The 16,649-nt window shown below is 32.0% G+C and overlaps 1 protein-coding gene across 3 annotated transcripts in view; it reads left to right on the top strand.

Moving 5' to 3' along the window:
- The first annotated feature begins 1,122 nt into the window (after positions 1–1,122).
- LOC111639863 (venom allergen 5-like) overlaps positions 1,123–16,649 on the top strand; it is a 17,675-nt gene continuing 2,148 nt past the window's right edge. Inside the window, exons 1-11 of one of the 3 annotated variants that reach the window (XM_023385811.1) lie at positions 1,123–2,495; positions 2,567–2,654; positions 3,546–3,715; positions 5,427–5,527; positions 5,590–5,711; positions 5,783–5,929; positions 7,167–7,423; positions 8,874–9,409; positions 9,512–9,554; positions 10,310–10,376; positions 10,685–10,789. In XM_023385811.1, coding sequence (XP_023241579.1) covers positions 2,214–2,495; positions 2,567–2,654; positions 3,546–3,715; positions 5,427–5,527; positions 5,590–5,711; positions 5,783–5,929; positions 7,167–7,423; positions 8,874–8,963 — 1,257 coding nt within the window. In that variant the 5' untranslated portion in view covers positions 1,123–2,213 and the 3' untranslated portion in view covers positions 8,964–9,409; positions 9,512–9,554; positions 10,310–10,376; positions 10,685–10,789. Of the gene's footprint in view, positions 2,496–2,566; positions 2,655–3,545; positions 3,716–5,426; positions 5,528–5,589; positions 5,712–5,782; positions 5,930–7,166; positions 7,424–8,873; positions 9,555–10,309; positions 10,377–10,684; positions 10,790–16,060; positions 16,313–16,649 lie in introns of those variants that run through there. The other 2 variants (XM_023385810.1, XM_023385812.1) reach the window with 2 other exon arrangements.

Raw genomic sequence — 16,649 nt, 5'->3', positions numbered from 1 at the left:
TTACAAATCGCCCCCTCAACATGAAAAACGCCCACATGGGGGCGATATCGCCCCCGTTGAGAAACACTGGGTTAGAGTGACAACAAAACATTAAGCAGTGTTCGCGTGTTTAAAAAGACTATCAGTTACCTTTCGCCATCTTTCTGTATCGTTTTGTGAGACAACTCTATGGGAATTCAGACGGTCGGTTATCTCTTTCCAAAGTTTCTGACGATCTTTTACGGCAAAGGAAGCATCTAACTTCTCTGACATTAATTTGTTGTTTTCCATAAAATTAACTAACATCTCGAACTGGCGACTTGAAGTTCGCTGGTGCGTTGTCCTTTTTTCTACATTTTAAAACAAAAATATTTGGATAGCCTGATAAACGATTATACTAAAACTACCAGTGGCGTAGCTAGGATTCTTTGGGTCCGGTGCGGAACCAGATTTGTGGGCCCCTGTAAACGGACTAAAATATTTTTGTGGTGTATAACTAGATTAGATATATATAGTGTATAACTAGATTAGAGTTGAGTTGATATTTTCCTGTGTAATAGGGGCCCCAGCAGCTCGAGCAGCCAAATGCCAAATTTTGCTTTGTTCTGATTGCCGTGAAAAATTTTTCGTTTTTATTTTCTTGTGATTTTGGAGCCCCATGGGTCTATCGCTTTCCAGGGGCCCGGTGCGGACCGCACCTACCGCACCCCCCTAGCTACGCCACTGAAAGCCACGTGTTTCACTTGGAAAACGGCGGGTTGTAGTCACGTGTCAAAAATGCAATGTTAACTAAATTGTAATTGGCTAGTTTGTGTTGTATTTGGAATGTAATTAAGTATAATTACTGTAATTAAAAACCAGAAATGAAAAATACTAAAGTCGTTTATAATCTCAAAAATTGGCATTAAATAAAAATAAATTAGTTTATGATTTGGGTTTCAATTAATTTATTTTGATTACGAAGTATTGATACTTTATAATTTATAGAATTAAAAAATATTGACTTAGTCTGAAAGTTTTATTTTTAATTAGATAATCTAATTGTTTTCGAGTAAACTATGAAATAATATTAACTGTAGAATTAACTAATGACTTACATATTTGATTATAATAAATATATATAAATTACCAAGTATTCAAAGAAAAAATTTATTAAAATGTGTATCGATTCATATTCGATTTTAACTCGGGCACCCCATTTTTGTTGGATTTGATTACGGCTTTGAAAGTATAAACTGTATTTAGAAATAAACTTTCCTAATAAAGCATGGGCAAAACAAGATGTGAGACACTTTAACTTCTTCACGCTTCATTGTAAACTGTTTATAATGATGCCACAAGCTGTTGTATTAATGGAATATTGCCAGAAATCAATCGATGCTCACTCAAATGCTTATCAAAAAGTTACAAAAGAAAAACTGTTTTGTCGCGAAGAAGTAGTAAGTCTAAAACCCTTGCTTTCAATTAACAGATATCAGCTTTTAATGTCAGGAATCTGTAAAAGAAATCTTGTAAAAAGTCGGAAATAAACGTTTTTAGTGAGTAAAGAAAAAAATTGCGGTATTGACATAAAAATTGCTAGTGTGGTGTTGAATAAAAATTGGGAATTTTATTCAAAATTAGCCAAATTCTCGAGAAATCGAGGATCGCTGTGCCTATTGTTGAAGATCGTAATGCTTATAGTTGGAGTTAATGTCCTTAACTTTTCTCAAACGGATATTTTCTATATAGTCTGCTGTAACATAAATGGAGTTCAAAATACTAGGAGAAATTTGTTCTTTATACGTCATAATAAATCTTAAATTTATAGCCTATACTATATTTGCCGGGGATTTTTAGTTGTTCGATGTAGTGAGAGCGGAATTGAATTGAGAATTTCCTGTGTTATCTTGTAATATTTAGTAATTTTCAAATGTTAATGATAATTACGAATGTGCAATATTCACATATGACAAGATTATTACAAAAGTGGATAAATTTTAAAAATATATAACTATATTACTTTTAAAATCAGTGATATATGTAGATAACAATGCGATGATTGTAACTTAAACACGCACGCAGCAAACATTTTCGAAAATGAAGAAAGTCACATGTTTGGTTTATTTCATTTTTACTAGCAAAATCGTTGAGTCAGACATTCCACAAATAAAATACATTCGAGTAATTTATTTGATCTCTATTCTTCTGTATATCCGACCCTCTACGATTTATTTTTTGTGAATTGATCGACGATGAAAGGAACGTTGTTTTTCGACATACCACCGAAATTAATATTTGTATTAATTTATCTGTGCTCATCCGTCTTATCGGATTGTCCGGCTCTATATAAACGTTACAGCCACGAACACACATTCTGTAAAACGAAAAATCAAAAATGTCATGTTAAAAAATGGGGAGTGTCCGAAGACGATCGAGAAATCATAATTGATTTACATAACAAGGTAAGAAACAACATCGCTATCGGAAAGGACCAGTCTGGAAGACTTCCCGCTGCCGGAGATATGTTAGAAATGGTAAGTAAACGAATTTATTTTTCTTAAGAAAGGCTTATTTTTTAAATAATTGATAAAACTTTTTTATATAGGAATGGGATGACGAATTAGCTCAGATTGCACAGAAGCTTGCAGACCAATGTGTCTTCAAGCACGATTGCGATGATTGCAGAAAAGTCGGTCTGTATCTTATCTTTTGTTTAATAACTTGTATAAAGCTTATATTTTACTTATGTCTGGCCACATAAGATCAGACGTCTCGTTTTGTGAATGCCTACAAAATAGATATTTTTCCCATTTTTGACAAATAGAAAACATGCTGTTGAGATTTGAAGAGTTTGGTATTTCATATTTAAATATGAATTAAATAAAATATAATAAAATTCCTCAAAACAATAACTATTTTTCTTCAAATCTTCAATGATTTATAAATGCTTTCTTTAAATTTGAGGAAAATTACCACTAAAAATATTAAGTGTATAATTAATTCAAAAAAGGTTGTAGAGAATATTAAGGGGGACAATTTTTACGAGACCTAAACCATAATTGAAGTTACATAAATCGTATAGTCCCAAGGATTACTTAAATAATGACAATTTTAGGTCAATTTAAATTTTTTCTTTAAACAATTGAAGTTAAATATAATAATAATTACGGAAAACACATTAAAATGCATTGCAATTTTTTTAAACTCCGCCCTGTTGGCACTAAAAGGGCCCCTTATAGCAGGCCCATTATGGGTTCGGCCAAGCCCACAATGAGGCGGCGGTGATGAGGAGCGGGGCCCAGATATATCCGGACGGACCACCCTTTGAAAAATTCCTGGGGATTTAACGACCACGTCTGGATTCGAACCCGAGTCCCCAGAGCGGTAGGATGCCACTTGACCGCTTGGCCATCCGGACGTCCAATATTGTAATGTTTAAAATGTTAATGATTTCTTAAAATACGCATAAATATTTATTCTCTCAGATTTGGCAATGGAGTTTTTAACATTAAATTTATTTTGAAGATAGAAGGAAATTACACTAAAAATTTATGTATTCTATTATTGTTTGTTTTATTTTTTAGAGAACTTCGACGTAGGACAAAACATATATACTTCAACAATCACTGCAGTCAAACCGCCCGAGTCATTTTGGGTGGATGCCATACGCTCTTGGTACAGCGAAATATATAGATTCACCCCGGATTTCATAAAACCTTTCACCAGTGATCATGCCACTGGCCATTTCACTCAGGTGAGAATATTTTCGTTATTCTCTTCTCTGATATCTTTCATTAGAACATTTGTTGAATATAGCACAGACTAATGTTTAAATTACAAAAATCTTTGTGAGAGATCTATTAAACATAAGAAATGAAAGCAGTATTAAATTATTATACATATATTGGAAAAGTTACAGGAGTTACAGTTTGATTATCCATTGAATTTCAGCTATGGTCCAAAAATCTTGCATTGTTTCTTGTATTGAATTTATTCATTCAATTTTCCGACATTCTTGGTTTCAAAATCTTGAGGGATTAACGGTTTCACAAGACTAACCAATGTCATATAATAACAACTCAACTGTACTGTACACTCTGGATTATTGGGCTGCAATTTGAAAGAATTGTAGGCCTGTAAATTCCCATTGTCGTTCGTCTGTCCGTAGTCTTTCTTTAACACAACAGTAACGGCCTTACAGATTGATATTTCTGTTTATAGGTAAATTTCAATTTATTGATATATTGTACTATTGTATTACAAGTAAATAGACACATGTCAACTGCATTGCGATTGATTAAACTATTATAAGCTTATCAAAAATTTCGTTGTTTACATTATGTTGTTTAAACTATACCATCATTTCAAATTACTAATACTGTACTACAACAACGGTATCCCTACACAAATCCACAAATATGACCTATTTTAATAAATAGAAAAATTAAGATAAAATTGAATATAATATGATTTTATTTCTTGTCACTTTAATAAAAACTAATATTTGGCACTTTGTTTTCAAAATTGTTTTCCGTTTACGTGACAGAATTTCTGAAGATTCTTTTGGATTACTTTGAGCTTTCTCTCGGTCTTTTTAGTCATAAATTTGCAGCACATATTCATTCAATAGTAATAAATTTTCTTACACTTAAAAAAGTATTTGAAGCTGAACAATAAGGGACAGAATTGTCAAGAAAACTAAATATATATTCGTTGAAAGAAGCTCATACTGAGTTCATCATATAATTATGAAAGTAGCCTGTCAAAAGAATATATTTCAATATTAAAATATATATTTTCAAAATTGTTTAGTGTATTTATTTTCGAAAAATTTCATTTTATCTAACAGTATAATATGCTTCTTGGAAATAGAACATTTTATTTTAGTCCCTTAATAAATTCTTTTATTAAATTAAATGCAGCTCACTTTCGACTCGTGGAAATGGCTTTAAGTACTTATCATTTCGAATATGAAGTTTCCTATTTTATAAAGTTTTAGAAGAGTTCAGTGGTGAGTTATAGCTTCATGAGGTCTATGCAGATTTGAATTAGAGGGGCCCATGTACAGTATTGACTTCAAACATTTTTCTTCCCGGAATTTTTGGGAAGAATCCCCATGTATCCTCATTCGTTTTTTAAAGCGAACTCTGTGCTATGCCAGTGCACCCTGTGCCTGCGCCATGTCTGTAATCTAGGTTCCTTAAACATGGCCCAAACTTAAATTTCGATACTCTTACTACATAGAGTCATGAGTTTATAAAAGATTGATTTGGGGCCCCAAGCAATTGCTCTTATTGCCCATAGGATAACGCGCCGCTGGAAAAGTTAAAATATTTTTTACGAAAGAAGAAACTATTCAGAATATTTGCTTCAAAAACGTACAACGAAATTTTATTTTTTGAAATTAAAATACAGAATTTTTAGTAAAGTTAATTGAATTTATTATTGAAGTGTTTATTTTGAAGCTGGCGTGGTCTACAACGTGGCGAGTGGGTTGTGGATACGTTCTGTACGAGAAGAGAAGAGACAGCTGGACGCAACTATACGTTTGTAATTACGGTCCGGCGTAAGTATTGAAGTTATTTAACGTTCGTTTTATGTTTGAGTTACTCGATTGATATTTTACAGAGGCAACATCGACGATTCTGAAATGTATAAAGTAGGTAAACCGTGCGACAAATGTCCGGGTAATACTTGTTGCGGAGCTCATTGCAAGACGAGGAAACCCAGTTCTTATTTGGGATTATGCAGTAAGCGCGTTATTTGTGTCAACGATAAAGTAAATCTGAATTATGTGATCAAAGAAATTTTTTTAAATTAGAGGTTCTCAATGGAAGGGGTCCAGATTTCGACGAAACCGATTTTGGCAATTTCATCTTTAATTGCGATTTTAGACCGGAATCTTCGTCGGATTGTAACTCCAAAGTGGAAGGATCCAACAAATGGCAAACTAGACAGATTATATCCGGTATGAATTCTGTTTTATTAATTATTGGTTTGATTTGTAACAATAGCAAAAATTAAGATTTGTCTTATTATGGACTGGTCTGATTTTCAGTTCTTTATGGATTGGGATGTTGCTCCATCTCTTTCAATTCTGAAGTAGAGACGAATGAGAGATGGAGCAACATTCCAATCCATAGGCCTACTACTAATAAAAAACTGAGAATTCGAATTAAATTCAATAATAAAGTTGACAAGTCCTCAAAAATCGTTGACAACTTTCAGTAACTTGTATAATAGAAATGGCAAAGGAATATCTTGTAATTTCTCTTAAATTGAATTAAAATCGCGGAAAAAACGGTTTATTACTTTGCCTTTTGAGTTCCGAAGTTCGAAAGTTAGAGAAAATTCAAGAATTAAAATAATTTTGTCAGCTAAAGAAATGTTTCTATCAATAGTTATTTATTTAAAAAATTATAAGAGAGAGGTTTTTATACAATTTTTTCAAATTTGCAATTTGAAAAAATTGTATAAAAACCTGTCTCTTTGTCCTTCCTTAATCTCGAGAATGGAGTTAGATAGATGAAAGTCGAAACCAGATATGAAATCTTAGGAAACAGGAGGCCCGATTAACTACATACAAACTTCGGAAGTCACGTGATTTCAATTTAAAAAGTTTCCCGGAAAGGAGTTACATAAATGACCGGCAAGGCTCTATTACTAGCAGGAAAAGTATGATATACAGGGGCACGACATTACAAATTTCAGATGGAGAACATATATTTTAAATTAAAAGGAATTAAAAATATGAGTAAAACCTGCAGCCCGGCATTGTAACGATATCACAATAAATAATTGCTCGTTTACTTTCTTGTTATTAATTTTCCGTCCCGTGGGCTCTAAGAGGATTTTTCTTCCATACCTGTTGTGGGATTGGCCAGGTCCATAATGGGGGATGGGGCCAGAGGTATCCATGTTCCAGATATCTCCAGGTTCCCACAGCTCTAGCCTTATGCCTTAACCGCCTCGACCATCCAGCAGTCAAATTTTTGATGTACAGCACTATTGATAAATCTGTGTACTTCACTCGATGCAAGAAATACAGCTGAATATAAAATGTGACCAGTGTTGCTGATGTATGCACACGACAATGTCACAGTAAAAACATTGTTAATCAGTAATATTATTGATTTTATTATGTATGTAATATATGTGTGTGTATAAATGTCTTTAACGTGAATATCTCGCATCATTCATTTCAGATGTGTACAAAACTGTAGTTTTAAACGGAGGAGAAAGCAGCTCTTTGAAATTTTCTAGCAACATTCAGTCTAAAAACGGTTTCTGTTTAACTGTATCGTTTCGAAAAGGACCCAACGTGGCCGGGACGAAAAGCGATAGTAAATTCGACCTTCAGTTAGAAAGAAGAGGATCCCCTCCTCTGTCTTTCGAATTGGATTCCGAAGGAAATCAATGGCTTCCGTACAGCATGGGAATACCTATGAACCAACCCATGCAGGTAATAATCTTTTATTTTTCGACGGAATTTCGACACGAATATTTTGTAGAAATTTCTCCTAAAATAAGATTTTTTAAATAATTATTTAGAATTTTCCTTTTCTCTATCCAATTTTAAAATTATCTGTCTTTTTATATCGCTGATAAAATACGCTAGTTAAAATAATTCCAAATTATAATAAATTTTCGTAAACTGTCTCCCGTTTTTAAAATTAGTTTTACAATAAAACCTGTCTAAACGAAAAAATTCTTCGGAACGGAGCGATTTGCTATGTTAAATTCTAATATAAGCCGGAAACCCGTCTAATGCGGAAACATAAGATGTTTTTGGGTACGCGAAGAACGTAACTTAATTTGGATAAAGCGAAAAATTAATATTTCACACTTGTAGACAAACGCTTAAAATTTTAAAATGACAGGCTCCGATTCACCGTAAACTGAGCAGTGACATTTTCTCAACCACAATTTGCATTTTGTAACTTCTAATTTGAAAAGAATTGGCCACAGCTTGAGGCGAAAACTGCCGTGATGGGACCTGTATTGGATTAATTCCCGTTACCTCCAAACATTCGATCCCGAGTCTTCAGATGATAGTCTGACTGAATAAAACAGTTCAAATCGTTCTGGATCCTCGTAATTCCTTACGTTAGTTTCCTGTTTTTTAATCCTTTATCAACGCATAATGACTCTGGAGGATCAGCAATGCCCGTAATTAACAAAATTGAGCCTATTATGCATAGATCTCCCAGTATGAAATCCACATCAATAATGTCCAGAATAAAACGACGCTAATTTAATTTCTTTTATTTTTAATTACACGATGAAAATTATTCAAAATAATTCTTTATTTCTAGCAAGTACAGCAGACTCTTACTAATCCGGCCATTCCTTGCACAGGGGTAGCCGGATTACCGAGTGCGTATGCCTAAAGGCAATGAACGACATGGCCCGTTGCCCTTCCGTTCTTTTCGGAGCTGTATTTTGTTATTGTTAAATTATGCGCAGGGATACACATACATTAATTGAAAGTTCAATTCTTTATTAAAGAATGCTACAAGTTCACTTGTAGCATTCTTATTATTGAAAAAAATAATAAACACTAATAAGAGAAAATACTTATATATTGAAAAAAATAATAAACACTAATAAAATACTTTGATGGGGTATGCCGGATAATCGAGAGGCCGGACTAGCAAAGGGTCTAGCGTATTTAGGCTATATCGGGCCAGCTAATATCATATTGCAACAAAAAAGGTGATTTGCACCATTTAAAAATTGGGATATAATAAAATCTTTTGCGTGTGATACGTCTAGTGTTCTTGTAAATACCAACGTAAATGAATATTAGGTCTACACGATTAACAATAAAAACTGTCGAGTAAATCCGATGTTAAATTTATATTCAAGTTCATTAAAATGCAAAACAAATATAATCTTATTTTATATTACAGATTAACCTGAAGTTCAGCGTTCCGAAAGGATCACCCGCGCAATATTTAGATGTAAATTACGTTCGAGCGCGACCCGGAGTCTGCAAGTAGATGGCATTTACGTCTACGAAAATACTCGGAAGCCGTTTATGCACGACAGTTAATTATATTTACCGGCATTTAATTAAGTTGTAAACGTTCTTTAACAGTTTCGGATCCCGTAATAAAAGTTTTGTTAATCGATTAACGACGTTTCGTACGTAAATTAAAAGTTACGCCAGAACGCGATCGCTTCTTTTATCTATTTAATTCTATCAGAGATTTATAAATTGTAAAATGTAACAATAACAAACGTATACTTACCTGGGTTGAGGTCGCGGCTAGTAAAAAAACCGGTTTTTTAGGTTATTGCCGTTCATAATCATCACCGACATTTAGATGATAGAGCTAATGCTGCCAGGCAGGTAGGAAGAAGTGGTTGCTTCATACATACTGGTGTGAGGTTTTCTCCGTATCTGTCCTATTATTGGCATAGAAGATAAATTGGGAATGGAGAGGTAGACCCGAAGATTTCGATAACGAAATTAGACTGGAAGAAACATGACTCGTTTTATATTATTCAGTTTATGTTTTTGTTTTGTCGTCGTCTCCGCTTTTAGTTCCGGAATACCGATTTGGGAACTGCTTCAATACGAAGAGAAGGTAACAATTTCTATTTTTTAAAAATTGTATGATTAAAATTCTTCGTTGGTAACCGGGAAAAAACTTTAGTAAAAACCGGAAGTGTGACGGACACGACACGACGTACTGTAGAGAATTGTAATTTTCTATATTCGATACGTATAAATTCGCCTGTTGTTATTAAAATATTTACTAATACGACAGCAAAAAATTATATTATAAATCCATTTAATTTTAATTTAATTATTCTGTCGTTCCGTTACTGTCGGATTTAATAAATTGCAAAATTTATCTTTTACGAAATGGGGAAAAAATGCTTAAAATAATAATAATTTAAGGAGAAACATCGTAAAATAATTACGATTTTTAAAATTTTTTCTGAATAGAAATACGCCAATTAAAGATATGCCCCACAGAAATGGGGCATACGTTCATTCTTTAATGGAAAATTATGGCCTTGACATAGAGCAGACTGTAATTTTACTATAAATATAGAACAAAACATTTAAAGTGCGTTTCGCTTTGTTTTTAAAAAAATAGTATAAATAATAACCATTAGGAAATGATTTATTTATTTATTTAACTATTAAAGTCGGTCGTTAAAGTATAAAGTGGAAACTTCTTGATATTTCTAAGGGGAATGCAAGAACAAGCCGTGCTGTAATATTAAATGTGAGACAGCATTTCCTGTTCGCGCGTGGCAATTTGATATTGGTATTTTATTGCGTAATTTAAAGGTTTTATTTTCGCCTTTTAAGTGATGACTTTTTTAACAGTTGGGACGCCTTCTTTACGTTTTTGTCCATATTGTGGAAAAATGTTGCAAAAATTTGGATATCAGCGGTAAGTGTTTAATCTCATTTTTTATATTATATTCTGGAGAAATTTAATATGTATATAAATTTTAAAATATCGTAAAATAATTAAAATGCAGATGGAAGTTATTAAATGTCGGGATAACATTATTTTTAACTATTTCAAATAAACTATGTTTATGTATTTCGCTCCGAATTTTGATAATTAAATATTAGGACAATACATTAATTTGTTTTTATTAGACTTAACGTATAAAAAATGATTGAAACATTTGATCAGCTGTGTTTAATAAACTGTTATTTCAAATATAGATCTAACTTTTCATTTATTTCCAGATTGTCGCAAAACTATCATCATGGATGGCGTGTCTAATTTATTAAACAAAACAGAAGAAAATTTGGATTTCTTAGATCCATATCAAAAAAACGGACACATACTCAGTATATACTTTATTTCATTTCAAATATATTTATATTAGTGATGTAACGAATATTCGGTTACTATTCGGTATTCGGCCTATTCGGCCTATTTTTCACTATTCGGCCGAATACCGAATATTTAATCACTATTCGGCCGAATACCGAATACCTAAATGCAGGAGTAATAAATAACAAAAACACAGTAAATTAATCATTTTGTTATTTAGATTTAATGTTATCGAGTTAGTGTTGTTTGTTTATATTTATTTATAACTTGTAACATGCGCAAAATAAAAATGAAAATAATATTAGTCACATGTATTCACAATTTATAATTACAAAGATCAGCACACGTACACGTCTATCGTTGGAGAATCCTCGCACATCGGAGGGTCTGACCCTGCCTATCCTTCTTTTTAAGCGCTCGTCTTTGCTCTTCCCTTTCTCTTTCCTCTATCGCTCTAATCCACGTATGCCTGTGCATACATCATAATACGCGCTCACGATACTTTCGATTCGTCACTTTTCTGTCCTAGAGTTCTCATTTTACAATTACGTGACAGCCTGGTGATAACGGAGATAAGAGACAGATAGAACGTCGATATAAGTCACAGTTATGATTTCACAGATTCGAGACACCTTGATAGCCCGAACGGCCCCAGGCTTTCGCCCGTGCACGCTAAGTGACTTTCATTACAAGCATTTAGCTTTCCGAAGTCTATGACAACAATTGTTTGGCATTGACGGCCACGAATTTCGTGCCAATAAGCTGCCTCGACTTGTTCGATTATGTTATCGACTCAATTTCTTATTTATTTTCACATTTTCACTTCGCGGTCCTTCTCTGTTCTTTTTCTGTTATTTACACGTGTAGGCCATTTCATTGTTATACACATTTGATATAATCATTTATCACATACTTCCATGACACTCTTGTCTGTCCGCTACAACTGCCAAGAATTAACGCGATTGGCGAAGCATAGTGACAACGGGCCAATAGAGAGCAGGATTCTTGCCATAATACGGTTTGCGCGCTAATTTTCGTACGTGCGTTAATCGAGCCTAATAGTTTGGCCGAATATTCGGCTATTCGGCCACGCTCCTGGCCGAATATACTATTCGTTACAACACTAATTTATATAAGAATTTAAAAAAGAAAGATTTCCTATCAGGAGATTTTCTTGAAGTACAAACTCCAGAGAAAATAATGTTTAAGCCAAAATTGGAAGCAGATTTCAAGTTTTCAATCGCCATTTTAAAGCAACTGAAAACTTGAAATTTGGTTCCAATTTTAGCTTAAACATACATTTTTTGTTATAAATTTAAATTTATGCATATGTTTTCTGTATATATTTTAACAGAATCCTTGGAGTAATGAGTACATACCCCTATATAGGCCTACAGTTACCATACCTATATGATAAGATTTCACTTGGATTTATTTTATAAATTCAAAATGGTCTGTCCAAAATTAAATGTCCCGGAAATGAGTCGTCTGTAAACTCTTCTAATTTCTGTCTTAATTATTCATTTCATAAATACAGTTTTTAAAATATTATATCTTAATATTAATACAAGGTGATCAGAGTTTTCTGTAGAAAGAACTATTGAACACAGCTCAATCAAATTTGGTATACGTATTCGTACGTATGCATTTCCGATTTTATCAGGGCTGTGGAGTCGCGTAAAAATCTACCGACTCCGACTTTTCCTTACCATCCGACTCCGGCTAAAACATCAAAACTCCACGACTCCGACTCCACAGCCCTGGATTTTATAGGAAAATTTTAATTAAATTTATCCGCTAGGGCGAAATTTGCTGTTGCTATTCCTTTAATGTGCTATTACGTACGTTTTCTAACGAATTTCTGGGATAAAAGGAGTTAGTGTTCAAAATGCTATATCTTTAATGTATAGGGGAAAGTTGGGCAATGATGCTTAGTGTGATCCCACTTAGGTCTATGGAAACAGAATGGAATTGTGAATGTGTGATTTGTTGTGGTCAGGTAGCAAATGTCGTCATAAGTCTATAGACGCCATCAGAAACAGAGTTTTTTCTTTCATTCGTGCGTTGTTTTTGAGATGATCGCTTAGAAAATTTTGCAAATTTCAACTGAGAATAAGTACAACTTTATTTTAAATTGTTAGATTTAATTATTGTGTGTATAAACTACATATACTTAGCTCCCCTTCCTACTGTTTAACTTATAACATTCTGTTAGACCAATAAAAAAGCATCAGAATCCAATATGGCGATGAACGGTAATGACTATCACGTAAGCTAAGTTCAACAACCAAGTGCTTTTAGGTAATAGAAACGGATGAAATGTCATCTTATATTTCAAACAATACTAAATGGTAAAATTTGAGTAGACAATAAAACATTACAAATTCTAACAGCTACTCCAGAAAATCACAAACTAGAAGCGTTAGACAGCAAAAATCTAAGCAGATCCGGGAGGAGAGAAATGCAAAAATTGGTCACACAAAGACTGTAGATGGGTAGAAACACCAAATAATTATAAATGTGACTATTGTCGTATGTAAAATTAAGAAGTGACAAAGCCTAACCGTTGAGCGGGAATTCCGGCTGGATGGATGATAGCATTGGAAATTGATTAATATTTTAAAAATAACTTGCATGTAAAATAAATAAAACCAAATTGTAAAGAACACTTAAAACTTATATTTTACTAATTAAGTTTTGATATTTGTATAAATTTGTGTGTTTACTTCAGTTTTGTCTTGTTTTCACCTAATCGCCAGTTCCACATTTGCGATTGAAATAAAATTATTGCATTTTGTTTAACTCCAGAAATTAGAAAACGTACGTAATATGCTAAGCAAGGAAACAGCGGCGTTAAATTTCGCCCTAGCGTCTAAATTTGGAAATAAAAATTTTTCCGAAAATAGAAACCGCATATTGAGGAAATTATGTATACCAAATTTGGCCGACAATTGTCAATAATTTTCTACAGAAAACTTTGTTCTTTATGATCATTCTGTATTTGTATATTATTATTTAATTTCTTTAAGAAATTATAATTATCTATTTTGCATAAATTCAATGTCAATAAATAAATTCATTCATTTATTCTGTTATGTAACAGACTGTGGAGCAGTCAGTGCTGTCCAGAGTGGGATCCCTTTAGCTTTTTGTCTTTTAAAAAATGAAATACGTAGAAATTCCTACTTTTACAAAATTTAACTTCTATAGTGTCTTCATATTTCTATTAAATATGTTTTCTTTCTTATCTACTTTCTAATGACTAACTTTCGCAATCTTCTGATTAATTTCCTATTTTACTTAATGTACATTTTCAATTAATTTATCCTGAAATATGAGATTGATCATATTTTAAAACTTTTATCATTTTTATGAGTGTTTAGTGAAGTTAAAAATAATATTTTAAAAGGATAAGAATTGTTAGATTATGGTTATTTATTGCAAGGACATGGATAAGATGTGATCTAACTGAAAGCAATCAAACCAACATGCAGTAGTTTTAAGACATCTTTGACATTACAATGGTACACCATTCTATCACTTATTAAAACAAAGTGAAATAAAAAAAAATACTATTACTTATATAATTCTATTATTATTTCAAGCTCTTGCTGATATCAACTGCTTAAGCATGGCTCTCAAAGTACATTTAGGGCATGTTTGTAAAGTCCAACCAGTTACTGAGAATGATGTCATTGAAAATATTTTTCTCAGATTGTTTCATGTAGACAGTTATTTGTATCTTTTTAATAAACAATTTATACACTTGACTGAAGTTAGAAACATTAACATTGCCAGACATCCTTTTCTATACAGTATGATATAAACTAACTACTTTCTTCATGAATTTTGTTACTTTCATTTGAATCATCATTAACACTTTCGAATGTGCATATTTGTATTGTTTTACTCGTGTATATTATAGTTTTTATACTTTGTATACTTTTTTAGCATCAAGTTGATTTTTCATTGCATATTTAATTTTGTTGTGTTGAACAAGTAGTCTTTGTCCTGTCAACTTTTTGCTACCATCATGCTTGACATGTAACAAGCTGTTCCTTCTTGTGTTGGATATTTTTGTTCTTCCTCTGCATTTCTGGAAGCTGTGCATGCTGTTTCTCTGGAACATTGTAAATTTGTGGATGCTCATCCTCTCCCTTTTTATTAGTCCAGATCACTCTTGGTGCTTCCTTTTTGCTTAATTTTCTCTTTCCCTTCTAAGCTAAACCTCTGAGTAGAGTTTTTTCTTTCTTTAATGTCTAAATATTTTATTTGTTGTTTATAATGATTATAATTTAAAATTACCAGATTACAATTACTAAATTTTTATGTATAAATTTTTAACAATTTTTATATTTTTCAGTCTGTATCAAAAGGATTTCAAATCATGTTTATTCAGTTTATAATAATAATCTGTAGTTTCTGATAGAATATATGCATTTTATTTATAGTGAAAATTATTGAACTTATTTTATCTTGCTTTAGTGGAATATAATATGCTATATTTCTTAGAATATTCATTTTAGTTCAATAAAACCCACCCAATTTACATTCTGTGGAAATTGAAATTTATCATGAATAAAAAATATTTAAGATATAATTTCATTTTTCAAAATAAAGATTATATTTAAAAACTTATCAACAATGCAGTAAGTATGCATTTGTTTAAAATCTGTAAAATTTATGCTTTATTTTATACATAAGTGGAAGTTAATCAGGAAAAATTATTTACAAATTTTTTTCTACTTGATTTTTCATATTAAAAATGACAATTTAAAAAGAAAATTTCATTTTATAATTTTAAATATAAATAGTAAAAATTGAATAAAATGTCTATTATTAAATGAAAATTTTATTTTGTTGTAAAAGCTCTTAGTCTAAATTTTCAAACAGTTAATTTCAACAAATTATGAAAACAGTCATAAATTTTAGAGTTAAAATTACCTTATATTGTATATCTACATGTAATATACCTGAAATATTACTACATAGTCATTATCTGTGACAATTATATGAAATGAAATTAATAGCAGTTTTTTCATATAATATCAATATAAGTATATATGTTACCGGCCAAACCAGATTTCAGGCCAAACTAGTTTATCCTATGCATGTGAGGATATACTAGTTTATCCTAGGACAATCTAGTTTGGCCTAAATACTTTAGGCTTAACTAGTTTGTCCTAGGCTGAACTGATTTAGAATTATTTAAGTCAGGCCTGGCCAACCCAAATTGTTTTGCGGGCCACTTTGATCAAGTGTAACATTACAATGGGCCGTGTGAGGTTTTCTCCGTATCTGTCCTATTATTGGCATAGAAGATAAATCGGGAATGGAGAGGTAGACCCGAAGATTTCGATAACGAAATTAGACTGGAAGAAACATGACTCGTTTTATATTATTCAGTTTATGTTTTTGTTTTGTCGTCGTCTCCGCTTTTAGTTCCGGAATACCGATTTGGGAACTGCTTCAATACGAAGAGAAGGTAACAATTTCTATTTTTTAAAAATTGTATGATTAAAATTCTTCGTTGGTAACCGGGAAAAAACTTTAGTAAAAACCGGAAGTGTGACGGACAGGACACGACGTACTGTAGAGAATTGTAATTTTCTATATTCGATACGTATAAATTCGCCTGTTGTTATTAAAATATTTACTAATACGACAGCAAAAAATTATATTATAAATCCATTTAATTTTAATTTAATTATTCTGTCGTTCCGTTACTGTCGGATTTAATAAATTGCAAAATTTATCTTTTACGAAATGGGGAAAAATGCTTAAAATAATAATAATTTAAGGAGAAACATCGTAAAATAATTACGATTTTTAAAATTTTTTCTGAATAGAAATACGCCAATTAAAGATATGCCC

The sequence above is a fragment of the Centruroides sculpturatus genome, unplaced genomic scaffold (genome assembly GCF_000671375.1).
Source record: "Centruroides sculpturatus isolate CEXI.00-Female unplaced genomic scaffold, Cexi_2.0 scaffold1303, whole genome shotgun sequence".
Classification (NCBI taxonomy): Eukaryota; Metazoa; Arthropoda; class Arachnida; order Scorpiones; family Buthidae; genus Centruroides; species Centruroides sculpturatus.
Note: the sequence above shows the minus strand (reverse complement) of the source record. Positions and strands in the feature narration are given on the sequence as shown.